Below are 24572 nucleotides of genomic sequence, written 5' to 3' on the forward strand. Positions count from 1 at the left end.
CAAGAGGGAAGACTGCATCCAAGCAGGCTGCTTGCAGCTGTGCTGGAGTTGTCCAGCAAAACAGGGAAAATGGTCTTTTAATACAAAATATGAAGCCACTCCTTTACAATGTTGTGTTCAATTTGAACTTCTCTAACAGTTGTACAAAATGAAGTTTTTATACATACACCAAAAATTCAGATGGGAGCATGGAGCAATTGGGTTTTTTTTCTATCTGACCTCAGTAATTAACAGGTGGACAACATCTGACTTTTGTGTATTTTAAAAAATCTAGAAATGTTTAGTCTATTGGTGTAGAGTCTTGACAAAAATCCTCTCATTTTCAAAAGAGGTTTCTGCCTGAAATTTTGATGCTTCTGCATATGTGTTGTTTTGGGGTTAGGCAGAGCAATTTAGCTTAGAGCTGCCAATTGAAACACGAAGTGTTTAGTAAAAAATGTGCATCTCTAATCTGACACGGTTTTCAGAGAAGTGTCTGCAGTCTCTTTTGTCGTGGTATTTAGATACATATTCGGCTTCTTTCCTCAGCGAGTCCAATTTTGCTTTCACAGTTAAAACTGGCATCTGAGTTAACTATATGCAGACTGGTCTGGACAAGAAGCACTACTTCTTGTTAATTTGGACTGGAGATAGCTGGATGTTAAGAGATGATCATAGAAATGTGTAGGTAGAACCCCTCTCCATGGGTAGGATACATATTTTCATTTGGTGCAAAAAATCTGAATGTTTCTAAATGTTTTATAAATATTTGGGACTTCTGCTATATTTTGCAAAACTGTTTGTAGAAACTTTCCACAACAGACACACCCAGATCACCAACCCTGTCTGCTGGACCCAGAGCCAGGAATCCTATGCTTTTCCTGCCTGTGCCCTAGTTTCTGATTAGTTTTAACTTCCTTTTTATTTTCCTTGTAAATCTCCCCAAAGCTTTGTTCCCTATGTCTTAATTAATTGATAATTTAGGACGTTCCTGCCTCACAAAAACAATCCAGCAAATGGGGCTCATTTTAAGTAGTTTCTTGGTCCTCAGAACTCATGGTTGCAACAACACCCAAGTGTGCCCACTTGGCTTTTGCATGGGAGGAAATGCACCAAGCAGCGTGGCACTGCCTGCAGGGATGTTATTGGGTCCATCGCTGCTGCTTCAGTGGGGATCCCTTTTCTCTGTTGTCTCTTTTGGTGTAGAGCTGGAGGCTGCTGGCCCTGCTGAGGGCGAGGGGATGCTGTGTGGGCAAACACGGAAAGCTCACAGCAGGGCATGGCTGTGGGGAAGGGCTGAGGGCACCACAGAGCCTGGAGGGCTGCCAGGAAAAGGGAAGGGGCAGCTTTGGCTGCCCATCAGCTTCGGATGGGGCAGCAGTGTGGTGATGTCCCCTCGGGCACAGAGCAGCAAGGCAGGAGTGCTGGGATGGGGAAGGAGAAGCCTGAAAATCTTTCATGGAAAAATACTCTGTTCTTTCCAGCTAGCTCAATGGCTTCCCTTCGTTAACTTGGATCATTTGTTTCATCCCACGTGATTTTGCAGATGAAGTGCCATACCTGGACTCCAGCTCACTAAATCTCAAAGTTATCTCAGTTAGACTTGTGGAACAAAATCATTTCTATATAAAGCAGCATTTTATGTGCTAACACGAAAATGGAAAGCTGGGGAAGGAAAATATGAGTTCTGATACTTGATCTCCTTGAAATCCTACAACTATGGCTGTGGTGTATTTCAAGTAACTGACTTACTGAGAAAATAAAATGTCTTCTATTATTCAAACCCTTGCTACCTGAATTGAATTTATGACTGTCTAAATATGCTGTGTGGCTGAATTACAAGGCATGTGTATATTAAACCTGGTGACTGTGGGAAGCAAGTAACAGTGATATACAAGTTAAAGAATGATCAAAACCAGGAGCTGATGTGACCAGTGGACTGTAATGGATGTGAGTAGTTTGAGTGCTTGTCATCTGTCCACATGATCCCTAATGCTGGCAGCCTGTGGAAAGTGATGCGTGGGAAACTAGTGCAAAGTGCTGATTTATTTTATGCTAATGGGGAGAAGTCCATATTGTTCAAATTAAATCCTAAAGCAGAAACAAATCATCCAGCCAAAGCCCATCCTATGGAGTTTCATTGAAACAGTTAGTGGTCTTTTTCATGACCTCAAAGTAAAAATTAAACAATGTTAGGGGCTGCTGTTTTCAAGTACTTCTGGCTGCTGAAAGCAGCTGAGATTCTCCTACAGATGGCTATTTAAGTTAAAAGCCAAATGGGGGGATCACAGCAATTAGTGTGCATTGGCTTCTAACTGCACCAGAGTGAATAATGTGGGAGAAGGGAGCCAGGACTCTGCCTGGGCCTATGCTTTTTCCCACCAGAGGCTGAGTACCAGCAGTTCTTCTCAATTAAAAAAAAAAAAAAAATAGAGAGCGGGGGGAATTTCTTGCTGCTGCTTCACTTGAACAAAATAAAAGAGATTTGGAACAAAATAAAAGAGATTATGCAAAGATGGACTAAAGTGGGAGTGGGAGGAAAGAAAAAAAGTATTTCAAAGAGAAGAACAGCCCACTTCAGGGCTCTCCAACTGGATCTGTAGTACAATGTTTCTCCTACTTTTGCCATAAACTACCTCCCCAGAGGCTCACTGCAGGGTTGTTGCTCTCCCAGGTTCTTTTTTTTTTTTTTTTTAATGTAGCCTGAAGCCTAGAAAAGTGTAATGAGACTTCAGCATTTTTATTTAAAAAGAACTGAAGGGAGAAGTGATTTATCAGCTTGGAGATTTAGAATTTCTTGAGGAAAAACAGAGGGTCAGAAGGCTTATGAATTAAATGGCTTTTTTACTCATTTGTGCAAGAGATACAAAACTATATAATAGTATAACTCCCATTTCACTAAAATTCTTACAAGGTCCTGTACTTTTACCCTCACTCCTGAACGTCCCTGAATGTTCATTTTTCCACAAGTTTCTTAACTGTCCACTGGAATGACTTGGAGCAGTGAGATGACGTTGGAAGATACTGATCAGAGAACTGGCCTCAGATTTCAAGTCAGAAAATGTCTCTGGAGAGTGGTGAAGAACAAAACCAGCATTTTTTCCTCCAGGTCTTTTTCTTAGGGTGAATGGAAAACAATGGCAACATGTTCGCGTGGCATGGCCTTTGTTGAAGCAGACACTCGGCTTTTGCCTCTCCCAGATGGAGTGATATAAATGTGATTGCCTTATGCTCTTTCCTGGCTTGTCATTACCACCTTGGGACTAGTAATCTGTAAATTAGAATTTATTCTGTTGGTGCTCCAGTGAAAAGGTTTATTGTGGAAAAATTAAAAATGGGGATTGCTTTCTACATGGCTATTATAGCCTCCTTAAAAATGAGGAATGAGGAGCCCACAGCTAATAAATCCAGAAGAGGAAGGCTCCTAATATTGTGTGAAGGGTGGCTAGGAGCCATTGCTCAGTGATCTTTGAGTGGTCATGGTGATGGGGTAGATTCCTGAGGACTGGCAGCCAGCAATGATTTATGATAAGCCAACCTTCAGCAACCCATCAGCCTTTTCCCCTGTAATGTCTGGCTGGGTGGAGGAGAGCAGAGCAGTGGATGTTGTTTACCTCAACCATAGCAAGGCTCTTGCCTCTGTCTCCCAAACCATCCTCATGGAGGAGCTGATGAAATACAGACGGAGAAAGGGGGTAGAGAACCAGCTGAGGTTGGTTGGGATCAGCAGCTCCGGTCCAGCTGGAAGCCAGGGGTTACCCCAGGGATCAATTCTGGGGCTGTGTCAGTGCAGAATTGAAAATGTGAAATGTGTCCTGCCCCTTGATGGCATCTGACAACTCTGTGTCCCTACACAAGGGTGGTGCAAGGGGACAGAAACTGGATTGATGCCCAGGGCACAGCCGAGCTACCTCAGGTTTTAACAGCACAGACAATTTCGAGTCAAGGTTGCTGGGGTCACGGGGGAAGCAACATTTGTGCAGCAGAAAGCCTCAAGCTGATTTTAAACCCAGAGAATAGAATAAATGGATGCCAGCCAGCTGTGGGAGCTGGTGACAAAGACAAGAGGCTGTGGAGCTGACCCTTGACACTGGCAGTCGTAGTTGCCTGGCACAAAACCTCCCCTGTTGCAGCAAGAGACTGGGAACAACTGCTGGTGCCAGCAGGAGTTTGGGGAGAAGCCAAGCCGAGGCGCATTTCCATCGGAATTCATTTACTCACAGATGAGATGAGATCCAAACCAGGGAGCTCAGCGTGGCAGTGGGCACTAGAACTGAGGGGCATGCACCTCTTCATGGAGCAGAGGAGGCTGTTTGAGACCATGGCTGCTTGTAGGGGCAAGAACAGCGTCACAAACCAGGTTGTTGTAATGCTTGGAACCAAGGGGATCGTTCCTTGCTCTCAGGACAATCCAAGATGCAATCTCAGCCCACCTGCTTGTCCTCTAGACTGGAATGTTGGTGAATGAAGGTCCAGCCACCTTCTCTAGTATGTTTTGGTAAAGAATTACAGCACCTTGACCTAACCATTTCTTTGAATAATTCTGGGAAGTGTCTTAATTTAGGATAATATATGCTTTTTTTATATTAAAAAACATCCCATGTGACACAGTGTTCACAGAACAGTGTAGTGAAGTGTTTGCCCAAATTCTGAAAAAAGCAGTTCCTGAGGTGGACAGTTTTGAGCAGGAATTTTACATACACATTTTGGACCAGAAGTTATTCTCTACAGTGCAAAATACAGACAGACACACAGACACAGCCCCCAGTCCCCCACCCCTTCTTTTTCCTATGAAGTGCAAACTCCAGTGGCTGTTCAATATACTAATAAACATACCAAGGATACGGGGTTAAATAACTCTTTCTGCAACTTGGTGTTTGGGAGTATTGAGGATCCTCTGTGTTAGCACTGAAGCTCTCTTTTAATGCAATTCGGGATTGAAATTCAGATGAATGATACAAAAAAGATAATTCAGTGATAAATTAAAATCAGCTATGGCTGTAATACCAGTTGTTTCTAAGTGAGATTGAGGTGTTTGTGTATATACAAGCAGTGTGTTGCCTATGAGTTGTAAAGACTAACAGTTCCTTATGCTTGGAGGGTGTTGGAGGGAATTTTTGATTTGAAATGTAGATCCTGTTTTTATATATGTATATGTCCCACATGGACTACCAGAAATCTGCAGGGAGAACAGTGAAATAATATTGACTTCCATTATGTCTGTTATAACTGCAGAAAGCAAATCTACAACGTGTCACACATCATCTGTGAAGGTGATCCAGTGGGTCTGCAGAAGTTTTGAAAAATACTAAATACACCAAAGCAAATATAAATTATAGATCCAATAATAATGTGTTTCCACATTCCTTTTTATTTTTGCAGTAGTACATAGAAAGGAGAGAAACAGCTGATAACCAATAGCTCTTAAAAATATTTTATGAAAAAAAAACCAATATTTATCTTAAGATAAAGTTAAATGAAGTCATGGGATGACACGTTCAGCAATGCACACTGAATCCATTTATTAACCCTGACGAAGGAAGCCGCTGCAGAAGGAAGTTAACACAACTCACACTGGAGGGCAGTGTTGGCTGCCAGAATTACCGTCAATTCCTGTTAACCCAGAAGGGTTTGTGCAGCCTGCATTTTGGAAAGGCTGGGTGTCCCATTAGGGGCTTCTCTGTTTTGGAAAGTTAAAGATACAGGCATCTGCCTCACATACTTAGACATCATATGTAAATTTTTTTTTTTTCCTTTCAGGAGGAACTTTGGTGTAAGTATTGTCTTTAGCCATGGCAGTATGTGAAAGATTTTTGTGAAATGTGGCATAAGCCACTATCTTGTAGCTTCAGTCATGGACTTCAACCTATGTTTAACACAGCTGATGTATGGAAAAAATAGCTGCCAGATGCAAATGATTTGAAGGAGCACTTTGATACAGGAGAAGAACAACACAGATCGTAACAACAGGACCCTGGTAAAATGGATAACCCTTATTTGTTCTAGCTGAAACAAGTTGTTCTGCTAAACATCACATGTCTGCAAAACAGCTGAAGGTAAGTATCTTGGTATATAACCTCATATTTAAAGGGCAATGTCAGTTTTTAGAAAAGGAAATAAAAATTCAATAATATAAATGTCTTTATTAGAGAAAAATGTGCAGCTAAGAAGCAAATTGGTTTATTAAGCAAACATTATTGTTACAAAAGTAGTAACTCTCCTACTTAATAAAAAAAAAAGAAACCAGTAACCAAAGAAACCAAAATGGGAGTAAACATCTTGTTCTGTGGCTTTATCAGCTGATGACTGATGGTTGATTTCCTCCTTCCTAGACATGTCACACATGATTTGTACTTCTCAGCCTGCAAGTCAGAGGCAGGTGAAATTCTCTGCTGAACATGTTGTACTTAGATATTTGTCAGAAGCTCTCTTGCCTACCTCTAGCAAAGAACAGAAATTGGCATTTCCAGGAAATGGGCCAGCAGAGTTTTGCAGTATTTTTATTACTTGTGTAAAGAGGTTGAGAAGGATATTCTCAGGAGCAATAACACTTTTTCCTTCAAACATTTTGCATCACGGTGATACAGGAATGCACACATTTACATATCAACCTGGCAGCCAGTGCTACTTACACCTTCCCACAGCTGTGATGTTGATGGTTCATTTTCACCCTTGGTAGCATTTTGTGAAGGTGTCAGTACCAATATCAATTTCCCTTAGCAGCAGGATCCTCTGTAAATAGAAGCAAGCAGAATCTGTCATAAATCAGGGGGGGTTTGGGGTTTTTTTAGAAACAATTTGTGAGATCATGACTTTTCTACCCTTTACCCAGTCAAGAGCACTTCAAGACCTATCAAATGAGCCATGGAAAAATACAGTGAAGGCTTTCTAAGTAGCACTTCATATTCTGTTAATACACAGGATTTTTGGCGGCAGTTATCATGATAAAGAGGCTTTTGAAATAGCTGTTTATATATATAACAGAGCTCAAGAGATTACCTTTCATGTTTCCATGTTCTTGTTGCTTTTGATGGGCGTTGTAGTGTAAGACCTTAAAGATCTGTGTCCATCAGGAATGGACAGAGTGCACTGGTAGGTTATTCACTGGTTTAGATGGAGATTCTCTCTTCCCTAAACTTAGAAGAGGTGGTCTCTGTCCTCCATGTATTAAACTGCACTTCAGGTGGCTGCTTATGCTCATTTGGAAGTCCTTTCTATCACCTTCACACAGACCTTGGTCCTAGCCTCAGACTGGATCTCTGATTTCTCTCTTCTCTGATCTTAATTCTTCAAATGCTTTTGCCATTGGAAAGCCCACTTTGAATTCTTTTCTTACCAAAAGAAACTTGTGCTCACAACAGGACCCCACATGTGAATCTCCTTACCAAGTTCATCCTTATCTCAGCTCTGACCAAGCTCTGCCCCCTCCCCTGGGGCAGAAGGGACAGGTTCTCTTGGTCTTGGTGTAACCCAACCCTGCTGACATCTTGCTGATCTCTTTCCCAAGGCCACTGACTTGGGAATAATACACCTTTGATCCTGGGGTCTGATCAGGAAATATAAGCTTCTCTCACTAAATTAGTCTCTCACAAAATAGGTCTGAATTGCTTTAAAACAGGTTAATCAACTGCCTTAAACTTGCTCTTGTTTCAGTCTTGGCTTTAGTTCATCTGAGCAGATACTCATCCATCAGAAACAGGACTCACCATTCCTAGTCTGCTACTCTCTCTTGGGTTCTTCCATGTGGGATCCAAATGCCCTTTTCTCAACAGTGGACATTCTGGGCTTAGCTGCTTGTATATCCTGCTGCTTTGTGTTGATGTGCCTTTGAAAACAACAAAATATAGTAAGGATTATTAGAAGACCTTTTAGGGGAATTCTCCATTTCTATACACTAAAACATTCACTTCAGATCCTAAGAGCATGTCATTCCAATGGAGTTAATTCAAATGGAGAACTAAGCTGAAAATATTTTCAATCTGTTTTACTCTGCTGTGTCTTAGTGCCCCATTTGGATAATTAGGTACAGCTTCCTGAAGGAAATCAGGTGCAGTCATTAGTGGCAATCTGGGTGTCTGCGGATTTCCAGAACAGGTGTAAAAGAGTAAGAATAAACTGAAGTTTTCAGTAAAGAGAGAACTTTGGTTTTAGATGAAATCAAGCTTTCTGGCTTGTACATACAGAAGTTTTTTTCCATATTGAAAAAGCTCTCCACTCCCTGTCCCTCTTGTATGAAACAATCTGTAGTTTGCTTTAATTACAGTGTAATTTATTCCTAAAGATAATACCTCCTTTATGGTCACTGCCTCTGCTACAAGTCAAAAAGAAGCCTTTACACTAAGCTCGTCCTCCAAAAATCTTTTTGATCCTTCTCAAGTCTAGCTGTAAACAATGAAAGAATCAAATATTCTCAGACTTCAAATGGTCTATGACAACCTTCCCTTCCTTCATTATCTGGAGACAAGGCTTTCATTTTGTAGCCAAATAAGCATCAAAGCATCACAAAACTTGGAAACAGCAAGTTATGGAGGATTATGTGGAATGATTGTAATGAACCCTTTTATTATTATTATGAGAGTCAGTGCAATACTCCTTTGGCAGCTCCCAGTTCAGCATTTGTAAGAGACACTGGTGAGTGAAACATTATGGGATTCATTAAGTGTAATTTTATAGGTTGTAACTAAAACCATTGACACTCAATAGAAATTTTTAATACAATGCCTTTTGTTGTACGTTATATTGAAAAATGTATGTATATCCAAGAGAGTTTGGTCATGGTTATGTTTCTGTTAACAATGATTAAGGGCAAAATAACATTTCTTTTACCACATAGTTCAACAAATTAACTGCACAGAGAGACTGAATTCTAATCCAAGAACTAATTCCACGTAAGCAAGGAACAATTGCTAAATGCTGCTGAGCCAGCCAACAGAGAAGGAGTGTGTGCCAGAAAAGCAACAAATGAAACCACTGCTGTATGAAGCATTGGGAACATCACGACTCTGGGTGTTCCTAATGGGGTGCCAGAAATCCTTCTTCTTTCCTGGTGGTCAGGGGAAGACGCAGAGCACTGCCGTGTTGGTCTGTACAACTGAATGAAAATGTAATTTTTGTCCTTTAGATAAACTGGAGAACACATGTTTTGCTGAGGCAAGAAGAGGAGGAAGAAAATCAGCCAGGGAGTAGACAGAATCTTGATTTATGTAGCTCCCTTTTGAAGAAGAGGAACCCTTTAGGTTCAGTCAGGGCCTTGAAGTAATTTCTTATGCAAACCAACCTGAGCTCAAAGCCAATAGAAAATATTTCTCTTAAAAAGCCCTCTAGCTTTTTTAGTAGGATCATGACATTTGCAGGAACAGGTGAGTTGATGTGAGAGAAATCAGCTCGGTATCAACTGCTTCGGGGCTTGTCTCTCCCAGTGCAACGTGGCTGAGAAGCTGGGAAAAGCATCCTGGCATCTGCAGGGAGAACATTTCATTCCTCTCTAGAAATTTGTGATATTTTAGCAAAGCACAGTGCAGAACTGAGGAACCTCTATACTGTGGTCTGAGACTATTAGTGAGGATAACCTGGATTAAAACTTTCCTTTCCCAGTTAAGCCAAGCAAAATCTAATCAGTTGCCCTACCACAGTGCTTCTTATCTGTAAGAGCTGGCATTTGTTGGACCTGAACTGAAATGGTTTGTCTGCTTAACAAGATGGCAATGTCTGTAGTTCCTAAGCTTTTAAAACCAATAATGATCACAGCGTCAAGTCCTGGTGAAATGCTCAAGACTGCATCTCAAAAAAGAGAAAGGAAAGATTAGCACTACACAGCAGAGCCTTTGCAGAAATACCATAAATAAACCCCTGATGGCACCTGGAGGATGAAACAAAGTCAGCCTGCCTGGGAGAGACAGTACTCCCCTCCTGACCATGAGCTATTGCTGATAATCCACCTACAGTGTACCCTGGTGAGCCAAGTTCTGTTTCACACACTTGGGCACAGATTAATCCAGAGATTCCCTACAGCCAAGGAAGGGGACACCTGGCAGTACAAGAAACTGTCCACACCTGCTCCTAAGCCTAGGTGAGCCAACAATACCTCCTCATCCATGGGGCTGGGGGTGGTATTTACTCAAATTCTGACCCCTAAGGTGCAGACCTCAGGAAAAGAGACATGGGAAACTCCAGCAGCTTCTCTTCCAAAGACTCTCCCCTGTTTTTTTTACAGTTCTGTATTTACCCAAACTGATTTCTGTATCCCTTTGTTGGACTTATTTGATTCCTCTTCTTTCTGCCTTTCTTCATCAAGCCCCAGGCAAACAACAGCTCTAATGGAACATGGAAGCTGCTTGGAAAAGTTAAACCTTAGGTACCCTCCTTTATGAGCTTCCCTTCCTTCCAATGCTGCTGTCACTAACATTGAAATTATTATGGGCAGAACTTGATGTCTTTGCACACATTTAATTATTTGAAGAGATACCTCAATGTACAGTCACAGAAAACATTGGATTATTAAAATTGAAAATTATAATAAATCAACAGCTTTGGCTTCACTTCTGCAATTTTGGTTTTTCCATCCTCCCCTGGATTCACTTGGCTGTGACAGCTCAGCTGTACGATCAGCTGAGTCTGGAGTCAGGAATTACCTCACTCAGGGTGAGCTCCCTGTCCCAGCAGCTCTCACCTCACACCCCTTGTGCAGACAAGGCTCCCCTCTGCTCAGCCTCTCCCAGCAGCTCTAGCCTTACCTGCCATTTCTCTGGAGGGAGGACTTCTTACTCTCAGCTTGCAGAGGCAGTGGTAAGAATTGGGATTTGAAGCTGTTCCTGTTGATCTACAAGGGAAGGAAGGGAGAGAAGACATCAGTGCCTGTCCTTTCCCTGCCTTTCAGACAAGCAGAGAATTACCTTGCACAGAGAGGCTTTCTGGCAAGGAATATCACCTAACCCCTGCTCCCTGCCTAGCAGCTGAGAAGGAGCCACTCAGGGAGCCCTCAGGTACCATGGCCAGAACGTGCAGCTGCTTTGTCCAAAGGCCCCAGCTCAGGCATTAAATGAAAAAAGGTAGCAAGAAATTCAATTCTGTGACTTGCGCATTTTGAGCGGTGATGGAAACTCAGGGAGGCTCTTTACCAGTCCAGACAGGAGAACTCCTGGAGCAGGGCCTCTGCAACAAGAATTTCACAGGTAAATTATTAGTTAATGGGATGAGAAAAGCAAATTGACATTGGAGCGCTGTAGCAGCCCAACTCATCTCTATGATTCACAGATTCTTTACATTTCCTTCCGAGTACAGCTGATTCCTGAAAGAATTCATGTAAGAAAAGGCTTCTGCCCATCAGATGGTGAATGAATGTGGTATGAAATCATCTCAGTCAAAGAGACACAACCTTAAAAAAAAAAATCAAAACAACACATCACTGACAAGGTACAAACCATCAATTTCAAGAATTCCTAATTTGATGAACAAATCAAGGAGATTATTTGTTCACCTCGATGGTGAAAAATAATCTCCAGATGATTTTTTCTCATGAGAGCAAATTCCTGCAGCACTGTTGCTCTGACTACCTGTCAGCTGCAAAATTTTCTTTCACATTTGATTGCTACACTGCAACTCTATGTCCTAAAATTTTCTGTGAAAAGAGGTAATCCCTTATTAGATTTCTGTTTAGCAGAATCTCAATCACAACAGTAACAGCACATTTTGCTGCCCACCCTAATCCAAAACACAAGAGCTGGGCAGCTTCCTTCCACCTAACCTAGTTTCCCAAACCTGAACTTCTACTATCACTGGAAATAAAACCAGAGGTTTAATTTCATTTCACATATTTTTAGTTTTATAATAGAATTTTCTACTTCCTCACCTTTAAACGTACTTTTGTGTTTTAAAGGATGTAAGCTCTTGTGTCCCATTTTCCCATGCTTACTGCTGGATTTATTAGGAGAATTAATTTTTAAAAAAATATTAAAAAAAAAACATTCCACATTTATTTCTTTACCAATATTCTTGCAAGCAAGTTTGCCATTTTCCAGTTGCCATCAGTCATTGCACTCTTGTGGTGTATGGTCTGTCCCACTCACACAGTGCCAAGGAGTCACTGGAGAGGAACAGGGATGCACCGAGACTGTGTCTGAACTGTGCTGTGCCAGCTACCAAATTGTAGTGTGGGATTTTCAGTTTTCCAGGGCAACTCTTGCCCTTACACAAAATAACAGCAGGGGGAAGTAATGCCTCTGTCTGGAGTGATTCTTCTCCTCCACTGGCTACAGAAATACAATCAACCTTTTGCCTCTTGTTTAATAATCATCACAGAAAACCCACTGGCTGTCAAGAGACAGGTTTAGGGTGCTAAAATAAATGCTGTGCCTGTGATCTGCAGATTTCTCTTCCCCTTCTACCTCAGCCAGACTGTTTATTCTAATCTACTACCCTCACTCAGCTTACTATTCCACTGAGCACTGAATATAATCAAAATAAAAGGCTCATTTCTCCCAGCTGTGTGGGACAAAAATCTTAGAAAATATTTTGTGCATTGACTGCAAGATTTACAGCCCTAATGCCCCCCAAGTTCTGACCTGCCTGCCATATCCTGGGCTGCAGCCCAGCTACCTTTTGCCCACAACCTCCCTGGTCCAAAAGATTCCAACTTCTCCCAAGACACTACATTGTCTAAGTAATTGCTCCTTTACCGTTGTTAAGATGACAGGATTTTCTGATTCTTTCAAATGAAAATTTAAACACAGACTTGAATTTACCACACCTTCCAAGTGAAAAGGTACAGCAGGCATCTGGGAAAACCCCACATGGAACAAGTGAAAAACAGATGCAAACTGAAAAAAAAATAAATCTGAACTCTTTTTTCCATTTACAAGTATTTCTTCATATGGAACTGGGAACTGGCCAGCAGTAAAATCAAGATTTCACTAAACAATCCACAAGTTTTGCAGATGCCTCTGACAGTGTAAAACATGACCTTAATGCTGCAACATGAAGGGCTAGACCCCAAAAAAAACCTCAACAATACTGAGCAGGAGAGGAGGAAAACCCAGCAGGAATTCTGGGAACCCCACACCTTGACTGAAGACATCACAAAGCAGCAGTGAGTGCACGCTGCTCCTGCAGCATGCACAAGTTTCAGGAACACAAAGGTTATGGAAACACATTCAGAAAGGTTGATGATAGCCAAGGAACAGAGTTGGTTTTTTGTGACAGGGGTTGCTGAAACTGCAATTAATGTAAAGAAAGCACAAGCTGCCAAGGGGCTATTTTAGTGTTTGGAGAGCAGCACAGGGCTGAGAAAGTGCAACTGACTTTAACTCAGGTGATTTGCCAAAAATGACATTTGTTTTTGAAAGGATAAGCCAAGCCAAAGGCAGAACACAAGTTCATCTATAATCAATAAAAAAAATCTCAAATCAAACAGGATTGCAAAATTAGGTTTGGGCAATAAATACTCGATAATTAAAGAAATGACAATGTATTTCTTTAGTATTATCGGAAAAATATTTTTGGCTGTGTTAGCCCGGGGGGGCCACTACCCTGGGCAGAAAGCCAAGCTGGGCAGCCAACACTTGCTACAGCCCCACATCCTGCCTGGCTTTTGAATGGCCCCCCTGCTGGCATGTTCAACCCCATCTCCATCCCACCCCCAAAATTAACGCTCCCTGCTTTGCCCCAGTCCTGCACCGACCACAATCCAAGAGTGCATTTCTATGCACAGCACCTGGACCAGCAGCATTCCCAGTGGGCATTGCCCAGGTGTCAGCATCCCTACAATCCACACAGTGCACGAGACCACATCCATTATTAGCAAACATCCTGGGTGCAATGCCTGCTGCAGAACAGAATCACAAATTGTATCCCAAAAGTGCACAGAGATGCCAAAACCATTCTTCCAAGGAACAACTTGGAAAACAAAAAGTGGGAAAAGCTTCCAATGAAAAGTACAAGGCCATGGAAGAGATCCCCTTGCACAACCAATGAGACACTGCTACCACAGGGCATTAAATCCTGTGGGATTCCCTGAGGGAAATCCTCCTCACAGCCTTTCAGAAACCAATCCATAAACTGAGCCCTTCAACACCTTTGTGGCAAACACAGAGCAGGACCCTCCAGCCACCACTTCTGTGCCTTGTCTCCTGGCTTTCTAATGTCCCTCGTTGGACTGGCTGAAACCAACCTGTGGCTGCTCCTGCCAGGAAGGGCTCAGAGCCAGGCTCTGCTGGCTGCAGCAGCTGGCCCAGCACAGCCTTCCCTGCATCGGATTTGGGAGGGTAGGAAGAACACTTCCCAAGTCATGATGCTCCTGCCACTCTGAGCATCTACATTTGCACCACTTTTGGTCATAAAGGAAAGGGCAAGGGGTGACAAACAGAGCAGCAAAGGGAACAAGAGACTTCTTGTACAGAAATTCATACCTAAATCTCATTCAGAAGGGAAACACTCGAGTCCTTTCAGAGAAAAGCTACACTAGAATTTCTCTGCAAGAAGCTGAGAACACAAGGACTCTTGAAACACCTCATAACAAACATTCATTTATTGTTTATTTCCCCCATATGAATCAATCATCTCAGAAATTCCATCACACACAGGGCAGAAAAAGGTTATATACAATAGGGACATACATCCCCAAAATAAGATGCACAGATTTATCGTGAAAACCAAGAGGGAGGGGAGAGGACAAAACCAAAAACAACGACATTGCAGTCAGACTTTGACTTTCAGTTACACAAGAGATCTCTATCTCCATGTAAGTGGGGTTTTCAACTATTAAATAAATGGCATCTTAAAAATAGAATATTTGACAATTTCAACGCATGTATTATTATTTCTTTTAAATAAATATTGCGTGGAAATGATGCTGCTTTGCCACCATAGCTGCCTCCATTCTTTCTGGGATTAAACAATCACCCCTGGTTTTCCTTGGATTAATGGTTTGCTTCTGAATGGCAAATGCTATTTCCTCCACTGCTACATTTTGATTTGTTTCTATTTAATTTCTGTTTGTTTTTTTTAAAGGCCTGAATAGGCCCAGGTGAAAATTATAAGCTTCCTTCCAAACCCTCTGCAGGCCTCTGACCTGGCTCAAGGTTGAAATATGATGGCTTTTTTTAAATTTTCCTATTATTTGAACAGTCTTTCTCTGTGTCCTGAAACAAAACCTAACTTCCTGCTGTGGAGCTTGGGAGTGATGCTCCCACAGACTGCTTTCCAACTGAGAGCCCCCAAAGAGTCCCCCCATGCCTGTGACACAAACTGCCTGTGATGTTCTTTCCCTCAAAGCCCAGGGGAGCTGGTCCTGGGAATGGGGGCAGCCCTCACACAACCACTTCTGCACAGCAGCAAGCAGCTCTCCTGGCAGCAGGGAGGGACATGGATGCACAGAGAAGGAAAGTACCAGGACACTCCTGCCTCTGGTGCCCCTTATGCTTTCCCCTCACACTCTGCTATGGTTCCTGCAGGCTCCCACAGTGGTTTCCAAGTTCAATAAAGCTTTCATCTTTCCTCCTCCTCCTCAGCTGATGATCCTAGAAATAGCTTTGTCTGAAGACAAAGTCCAAAGGTGGCATCGATCCACCAGCCTGGGATCAAGTTCCAAAGTGCACATCAGACTCCAGGCTGGCTGCCCATCCCCACGCTTCCTGAGAACAAAACAGTTAATGCTGAGCCCTTCTCTGACCCTGCTCCAGGGGAGAGGAGTGCAAGCAAAGCTTGATAGGTAAAATGGGGAGGAGGGCCATGGATCTTCCTTCCACTTGTCAGGACAGCTCATCCCTGAATTGCTCTGAGGTTTTAACAAAGTGAATGAAAAAGGCCAATCCCTTCAAGTTGCAAAAGGCGCAGCCATGATCCTGGTGTTCCTGTGCTGCCAGGAACACCAGGAAGGTGACAGGAGAGCTCCCCTGTGCTCGGGACCAGCACGCTCCCATCATCTCCTCCCAGAGTCAAGAAGAGCCCAGGCTTCCCCGTGGCAGGAGCCACTTCTACTTTTGGAAATGCAAAACTTTTGCTGGTATTTATTCACTGTCCATTTTCATGAGCCTCAAACCCATGATCAGGTATTCTACAAAGTGGGTACTTCTGCACATCTGCAGAACTGCTCCTCCCTAATTGTGAAATTATGTGGAAAAGGGAGCTAATTCTTTCTGCTAAACACAATTATTTTGGGATACCATCCTTCTCTTCTCCAGTCCCAGGGGTCTGTGATAGAGAGGCCGAGGGATGTGACAGGGGACCAGCGGGCTAAGGCACACTATTGCGTATGAGGATGGCAGGATGCTGCTGTCACACCACAAGGAATTTTTGGGTAGAGATGGGTGTCATCTCATTGAATACACAAATGCCATGGGTGCTGCCTTCACTGATACTGTGATGAGGAAAATAATGCTTAGAAACAGCTCATTATTCCCTTTCTTGTCCCCTTGACAGGTTTCTAAGTCACTGGGCCCATCCTATAGCACAGCTGAGAGAACAGAGGAGTTGTCTCCCAAATGAAGAAGATCCTACTTTCGTACAAATCCTGCTCTTAGATATTCACCAAGACCCTCAATGGTTTCAGGCAAATATCCAAATGCAAAATTTATCTTATGTTCCACATTCAGCCACTTAATTCCTCCTTTACCAGAAGCAATTTCCTCTCATGGAAGCTCTTAGAACAATGTCCAAGAAATCACAGTGAACCAGTGCAGCTTTCCACCCCCACCCACAAGAATGACAAAACATCAGCCCCACAAAGAATCCTGATGGTGACATCTCTCAGCAAGGAGGCAGAGCTATTTCAAACACACCACGTCGTTTTGCCACCCCAACTATGTTTGACTTTCAAGGCTAGAGCTGAGCCAGCCCTTCAGTAACACAGCTGGAGTGCCAGGGGCATGGATGTGCATGGCAGCACAGCAAGGAGGACCAAAGCAGTGACGACTTGAAAAGAAAACTTGCAGCACTGAAGGCAGTGGCTTCCTCAGTTTTGTCAGCTGGCTGACAAAAGCAGGAGGGTGAGGTTGGAAAGCAGGCAGAGCAGATCCTTTTGCTGCTTTTCCTGTAACATAACGCTGTTCGGTGCTTGATGAAGTTGCTACTTGCTCTCTGAGGAACAAAGACACCAATGATTGCATCTGTGCTTGCAGAAGCAGCTCCTCTAGCATGTTGTCTGGGCACACAACTGCTGCAGACTGTGGGATGTTGCATAACCACCTCTGGAGGCAGATTTCCTTCTTGTCAGCATCGTGTGCAATTATTGTCCTGCTGGTTATTTGTAAAAGAAATGTTTATAGACCATCAATACATCGGGCCATTCAGACAATTCATTGCACTTCATCATTTTAAAGGAAGGTGCCATCCTCTGTCTCTTCTTTTTCAAGGTAGCAAAGTGCTACCCTAGAAAAACACAGTTCAAGGGTTTTCCAGTGTAGCCAGATAACTTCCAACTTTATTTAAAATATTTTCCCTTGCAGGTGCTTTGTATTGAACAATTAAAACAAAAATTAAACTGTTTCTGAGGCTTCAAAAGTGCAAAAAAACTTCAAGGTATTTAACGACCTGGAGAACCAGTTAAGGCATATTTGCTTCCAGTCTCAGCCACTGTAATCCCTGTCTGATGTAGTGTACCAGGTCTGTCAGGCTACTGGTCAGTGCCAGAGCACTCGTCGCTCTGCTGAGCTCAGCAAAAAACTCTGGGGAAAAAAGGGAGAGAGAGAGAAAACATTTGGTTGGTTTCATACAGCAGGCACACCTGATAGGTGAGGAGTGACAGCAGCAGCACAGTCAGGTGGCCAGTCCTGTTAAGCAGTGCTACAGCTCAGCAGTGTCACAGGGCTGGGAAGGGTGACATGCACAGCATGCATTGCAGGCAACAGGAAAACATTTACACACACTGAGACATCTCCTCATGTCCTGACTTTAAAGGACACAGAGACTCTGTGGGAGGGCAGCAAAAGTTTGGGTGTTTGCACCACAGTCCCTGCTTCAAGTTTCTCCCAAGTTCTAAATGGGACAAATTTGAGTGTCTTCCTGAGCAGCACCCAGAAGCACACACAGCTATATCCCTTTCCTTCATCCATCCTCAAGCCTTGGAGATATCAGGATTTCTCTATTTGTGTAGCTTGCCGGGCTATATACAGCTCTGGTTTGGATTGCTTATAGCCGAACATGTCAGACAGATCTCACATTCCTCCCAACCCACCACCAGCTCCAGGCATCCCACTCCTCCTCCTGCACAGGAGGTGGCTCTTGCAGCACATCTGACCCTGCTGTGAGGGGCTGGCAGGCGCAAGCCCTGCTCTGTGCTGGCAATCATCTGCGCAGGTGACCATGAGCTGTGGGAAATTCTCACATCTGTTCCTTTGCAGTCACCTTTCCAAGGCATTCCTGCATGGCCTGCCTCCCACTGACACAGGCCCAATCTCTCACTCTTCAGCTCAAACATGTTGCTAAATACCTTTTCAGAAACTGGCCATTCTCAGCTCTCCTTTTTGATATCCAAAGATTGAAGCTAGAGGTGGAAAAATTCTGCTTGGCTGTGCAAGGAGCTCCTCAGAAGCAGAGTGCAGAACACTTCCTTTCTAATGCTTGCCTATGCAGAAGGAGAGAACACATTCCCTCCGACTTTCCTGCTTTTGTTTACAGAATCCATGCCCTCCATGGGGAATACAAGGAATTCAAAGGCCCTGTCTGAGCAAACAGAAGATGACCTGATCTGTCAGCACAGCATCATGTGAAAGGAGAGGGACTTCACGTCCATGCCTGCAGCCTGAGCCTGTCCTTGCAGGGGGGAGATCAGAGCACGAAGACAACCTGTTACAGCCTCGTGATCCACAGTGCTGCTCTGAATTCCAGTGAGGAGCTGGCACGTGTCAGGGGACCCTCCAGATGGCACTTCAGCTCTGCACCAGTGACTTGGACAGCAGTTACAGCTGACTGCTTTCCAATAGCTTAGGACTTCCCAGCTTATAAGATCTTGATAACTAAAGGCTGCTGCTCTTTCTTCCTCTTCTTATGCCCTATGAATTGCATAAAAGAATCAAGGATGTGGCCTTTTTTATTAATTTTGTGTTTTCATTCTCTGTACTTCTTTGTACATTACACTGATTATCAGTGAGTTCCAGGTCTGAAATGCTTCCAACTGTCCTGAACAGTGACACCACCACCAAGCCCTCATGAGTATTTAGGGGTCTCCTGCACAGATCCTCTCCCTACAGAGTATTTAGTACCCCAGTCATCATCTCCCTACGTCAGGACCAGCCAACAGAGCACATTTTGAATTTAGTCTTGACTGATGCAAGGCTGTACTCAGGCTGCCCTCCCACACATTTTCCTCCATGACTCACTCCTCTGGCTTATTAGCACCATCCACTGCTTCTATGTGACAGTCTTTTATCAGCCTTTTGAGGACAGAATCGAAAATGCCACACATGAACTACTGCTGCAGGCATGGATTTGCTCAGAGGACAGCCAACAACCAGTTTTTTATTCAAAGGTGACTTGGAAAGCCTTTTGATTTTCAGCAACTGCCTCATTAGTGTGAGGATTTTTACAGCCTTCCAACAATCCAGCCAGGCACACTGTGCTTATTTTCTTTTGCAAGTTTGCCAATAGGTCATGGCAATGCATCTCTTCACCCACACTGGCTCACAAATCTTTGTGTTGTATGGAAAATGACATTGCTGAGGCCATGTGGGATGACAAGGTCACAGGCTGGACTGCACCCACCCTGTGGCTTTTGTGTACTCACCACTGCTTGAACCAAAGGACAATACAACATTTTAAACAACAAAACTGTAAAATAAAAAAGTTGCAGCAATTCTATTAATTGCTGCTGGCAAATACTGGGCACATGCCCAGCAAGGACTCAAATTCAAGTGCTGCTCAGCTTCTCTGTTAGGCAGAAAAGCCAGATTCACCATTTTCAAGACAAAATGACCTGGAAATTTAACAAAAGCTAAAACACAAGGCTACAGGCCAAAATGATACTCTTAAACAAAATGAACCAACTCAGAAAAGCTCAGTGCCCCAAAGGGAGACACAGAAAAAACCCAAACCCTTTACATTTCTTGTGTTACCACGAAGCAAGTTGGCTGGTTTCCTGCACTCCACACCCTCACCCCTTAGCTCTTGGACATTTGAGGATGCCATGAAAACCTTTTAATGGGAACACTCATCAGTATATCACCATCAAGTATCTGTGCCAATGTGCCCTGGCAGAGACAGTCAACATATTTCACGCTTTGAAATTTAGGTATGGTGCTTGCTGCACTGAGTGTCGGGATTGAAGCAAATACACAAATAACCATGACACGAGACAGAAAAGACAAAGGGGAAAAACTTACCTTTATTCTTTCTGGCCAGTGCATCAGCCTTTTCCCAAATTTCATATGCATGGAGGATATAGGAGGTGATGTTGACATAGGAAGAGGTGACACTGGAGATATGGGAGGAGACAGTGACAGTAGAGCCAGTGCTGTTGCCAATGCTGCTGTGGCCAACGCCATTGCTATCATTTGATCCCAGCTGAGAACTCACAGATCCAGCAGGAGAGGGTATTGGAGAAAGAGGAGAAGGCAAGCCTGTGCTTCTGCAGAAGAAAAGAAACACCATCATGAACATTCAGCTTCAGAGCTAAACATCTTTCCACAAGGCTGCCTCATGCCAGGAACTATCCGGTGTCACCCGGGCCTGCAGCATGGAATGAACTGCAGAAAACTGAGATGTGCTTACCTACAGCACAAGCAGTTGTACTTTGAGGGCAAGACCAAGTTTTTGGAAGTGATTTAAAAGGACTCTACTCAACAAGAGAAAATGTGGGACCAGACACTGAAAAGGGCCACTCATCTGTCCTCCAAAATCTACACTACTTGTGAAAGTCTTCACCAGATTACCCAAGTGTTTTCCCTAATGCCTTCCAAATCAGGCACACTGAAGCTCCCCTCCTGAGGAGGCTGGAGCTTTTGGCAGCTCCTTAGAGCACCCAGGTCAGCCTACACACATTTATTTATAGCCCCAGGGCAGATAAATGTGGTCAGCCGGCTGCCTTCCAGACACAGCCTGGCTCATCACACCCCCACCACTTCAACCAACCTAATTTTAGTCACTGGTATGACAGGGCTTCCACCACTGCTCTCAAGAGGAGACTTACTTCTCAATGAACTACCCTGTGCAAGGTGGCCAAAAAAATGTAACTGGAATCAGCACCACTGTCTAAGTCCAAACAACCTTCTCTCGGCCACAGATTTTGAAAGACAAAAGAATCTTTCATTTCCTGTCTGCCACATGAAATGACCACAGAACAGCTCTTACTCATTGTCATTGAAACACAGACACATGACAAGAAATTTTTAAATCTTACCTTGCAACACCTGGAGAAGGTGCTCTGAAATTACTCTGCAGCAAGGAATAAAAGTCTAGTTAGTTTTGGATTGTTCAGCTGACATCAGTAACTACCACAGCCATCCAGCTGGCACCTTAGTGATACCTGTGCCCTACCTTGAAGTGGTCATTCAGGAGTCTGGAATACCTCATTGCAGTGTCCTTTTTGTAACCAAACATTGCCATGTGCAGAATGGACTGGCAGCGCATGCTGTGGACAGAAACACACCCGAATGTCAGTGTTTGTGCCCAGCCCCCATCAGCCTTGAGGGATGGAGGCAGGCACACTCAACTCTACTGGAAGGTCAGGAAAGCTCAAAACTTCTCCTCCTTCTGATCATGATAAAAAGAGACTTTGTGAAAAAAAAAATCACAAGGGAAAGAAACAAACAAGGAAGGACCTTCTCTGGTCTTTCATACAAACAGGTGCCCAGGCTCTCAGAAGTGCCAAAGGCTGAGTAAGTCCCCATCCAGAAGTGCCTCATCCATGTTCAGCTACAGTTTCACTTACACAGCTCAAACATGGGCAGTCAAATCACATTCTTTCACCTTAGGTGAAAGCCCTTATGTGCTCTCAAGTTACCAGATCAAATTTTAAAGCCTGTGCCTTCTACATGTGGTCCCTTGTGATCTCCCAGCTTATTTTAGAGATGTTTCAATTCATTCTGGTTTTTATATTGTGGTTTTTTTCTGTTCCTTTATATTGTTTTTTTTTTTTCCCTTGCATAACTGTAACTCCCATTTAGCTCATTCCTTCCCCCCTTGAAGCAATGAACCTTTCCCTCAGTTTCAAAGCAATGCACAAAGGAACAGAAGCACAGTTGCTCACCGTAACACAGCAAAGATTTTTCCGTGTGAAGAGACTGAGGAGTCTGCAAATGGTTTCAAAGTCATAATGAATCTAGGGAAACAAAATAAACAGGACCTTGTCAGCCACCAGAGCACTCTGAAGCCCCCAATTAATGAAATGCATGCCATTATCTTAAAAACAGCTGGAAAGTCAGGAAACCTGCCCCAAGTCCTTAGTCCTGGCACAAGGAACGTTGTAAGATCTTGAGCAGAGGACGGTGTGTCAAAATACCCTCCCCTCCAAACATGCCAAACTGTCACCCTCTGAATGTCACTTACTTGATGAGAACTATGGTGTCACTGAATATGCTGTAAGCTGATTTGGGTTCCGGCACATCTGATTCCAAGGCAATCCCGTATTCAATGAATAGAAGGGCAGCCTCCAGGTACTGAAAGGCCTTTCCAGTCTTGTCAGTCTATTAGGAAGAAAATTCTCACTTTTTAACTAAGATCAAACACACTTCTCTCAAGCATACTTGAATTCTCTTTTCTTCCTAGTTAAGCAGCATTTGAAGAAAGAAAAAGACTTCAGTCTGGCCTCTGGGTGAAACTCAAAGGGTTCTCAGCAGAACCCTTAATGTGATCCCAGTCTTCAGCTTTGTCTGCTCCATTTGTCTCTCTTTCCTCAATGGTGTCCTTGAGTAATTTATTATCTTCACTTATTTTTTTGATACTGTTGTCTGGTCTTGGAGGCTTGCCTCACAGGGGGATTTCCCACTGCAGCATTCCCTCACTTCATTTTCACAGGTAAACAGAAAGTAGCAAACGGACATGATCTGAGATAATTATCTGCCATAATTAGCAAACCAATATGTTCACTTGTGCACACTGTTAAACTGCACAGAGCAGAAAAAATCAGATCTGTCAAGGCCACTTCCAAGTCTTGGTCACCAGCAACTCAATAACTGCCAGGATCCTGACTTTTTAAACTGTTTTAAAACTAACTGTTCCATCTGTTTTCCAAGGATGCTTTCATAGCTCTTAGCAAAGCCCTTGACAATGCCAGTTCTGAATCCCATTTTCTAGATGTGTTTGCATCCAAGAGAAACATCTGAACATCTGGCAAATAAAGACAGCCTCCCAACACATGACTGAACACACTCCATGTATGGAGTATGGAAGCCATGGTAGCCAGTGAACCTCATTCCCACACACACAGGTACCAGGGCTGAGTGCAGGAGCTGGTCAGCATTCCCAGCACAAGGTCAAGACTTACCATTGCATCGGCTTTGTGCTTCAGCCTCTGGGCCTGTTCAATGTAGTATTCCTTTGAATGTTGCCTAAATTGGGGACATAGAGGAAAAACAGATGAAAAAGGGTAGGATAATTATGAGTTTTACTTTCTTATCTAGAGGATGCTACAGGTTGATTGATTTCTTAAAAAAACATATGTTGGAATAATATTGAAAATTTACATTTAGAAATAAAAAAACCACCAGAGGTTGCGCTTCTATGGGAACAAGTTAAATTCCTCATTTCCAAGGAAAGACAGTAGTTATGTCATCTATCATTCCTGAACTACAGATCCATAAATAAATGTTAATTGAAACAAAGTAAATTTGGCAGCAACCATACACTTATCTGAGACCAAAACTTGTATTCAAGTTACTTGCTTACAAGAGAGGTCCCTAGTTTCCAGTGTAGCTTCCCTCAAACCAAAACTGTCATAAAACTTTGCTTTCTTGTAAACCTTTACTTTGCAGTTGGTGGCATGAGAAGGCAGTACAGGGCAGATCTCACACATCTCTCCCCCCACTCTTTCCTCCCAAAGAAGTGCTCATGAAAAAGCAGAAGCCAGGGTGGCCTCATGGCCAGCCCTGCCTCATGCCTTCAGAAAGTAAAGATGAGGGGTGTCAAACAAAAACTTACTTTTCAAACTTGAGCAGAGGTCTCCTTGGCTTAGAGGTACCATTTGGCATAGAAGGCACTGGGAAAGGCTTTGTGACATCACCTGCAGATCCCTGAAAATGGGCAGAGATAAAGCTGGTTAGAGAAATATGCCTAAACCAATTCCAAAGCGAAAATGTTTATTTGCCCCAGGCATAGTCTATTCTCCAGGCTCTCTTCCCCAGCAACCCCTGCTTGCTTCTCACCTGACTGCTTGTCATGCCTAACACCACTCAAACGTCTCTCAAGCTCAGAGAAATTCAGCAGCAGAATTTCCTTGCACAATGACTAAGAGAGCAGTGAGGCTGCAAGCAGCACAGTTTTCATGTCCTCTAGCCAAGGCAGAATGATAAGATCTATTCACACTTATTTCCACCTTAACCACACAACAACTGCTGATTCCCCATTACTAACTACAGGGAAAAGGAAAAAGCAAGCAGTTAGAGCCAGCTAATAGAGTGTCCACAGTCTGGCTTAACACACACAGAGCAACATCCCTGACCACACGCCCG

At 43.4% G+C, this 24572-nt stretch overlaps 1 protein-coding gene across 6 annotated transcripts in view; it reads right to left on the minus strand.

Moving 5' to 3' along the window:
• Window positions 1-5312: 5312 nt before the first annotated feature.
• Window positions 5313-24572, minus strand: part of AFF1 (AF4/FMR2 family member 1) — a 76375-nt gene continuing 57115 nt past the window's right edge. Inside the window, exons 14-23 of one of the 6 annotated variants that reach the window (XM_041489209.1) lie at window positions 24043-24134; window positions 23390-23453; window positions 22453-22589; window positions 22154-22225; window positions 21442-21535; window positions 21305-21339; window positions 20289-20533; window positions 10713-10798; window positions 7686-7804; window positions 5313-6711 (exon numbers count right to left, since the gene is read on the minus strand). In XM_041489209.1, coding sequence (XP_041345143.1) covers window positions 10746-10798; window positions 20289-20533; window positions 21305-21339; window positions 21442-21535; window positions 22154-22225; window positions 22453-22589; window positions 23390-23453; window positions 24043-24134 — 792 coding nt within the window. In that variant the 3' untranslated portion in view covers window positions 5313-6711; window positions 7686-7804; window positions 10713-10745. Of the gene's footprint in view, window positions 6735-7685; window positions 17637-18756; window positions 18963-20288; window positions 20534-21304; window positions 21340-21441; window positions 21536-22153; window positions 22226-22452; window positions 22590-23389; window positions 23454-24042; window positions 24135-24572 lie in introns of those variants that run through there. The other 5 variants (XM_041489207.1, XM_041489206.1, XM_041489205.1 and 2 more) reach the window with 5 other exon arrangements.

This window comes from Pyrgilauda ruficollis, unplaced genomic scaffold (genome assembly GCF_017590135.1).
Source record: "Pyrgilauda ruficollis isolate IOZ18807 unplaced genomic scaffold, ASM1759013v1 scaffold91, whole genome shotgun sequence".
Taxonomy (NCBI): Eukaryota; Metazoa; Chordata; class Aves; order Passeriformes; family Passeridae; genus Pyrgilauda; species Pyrgilauda ruficollis.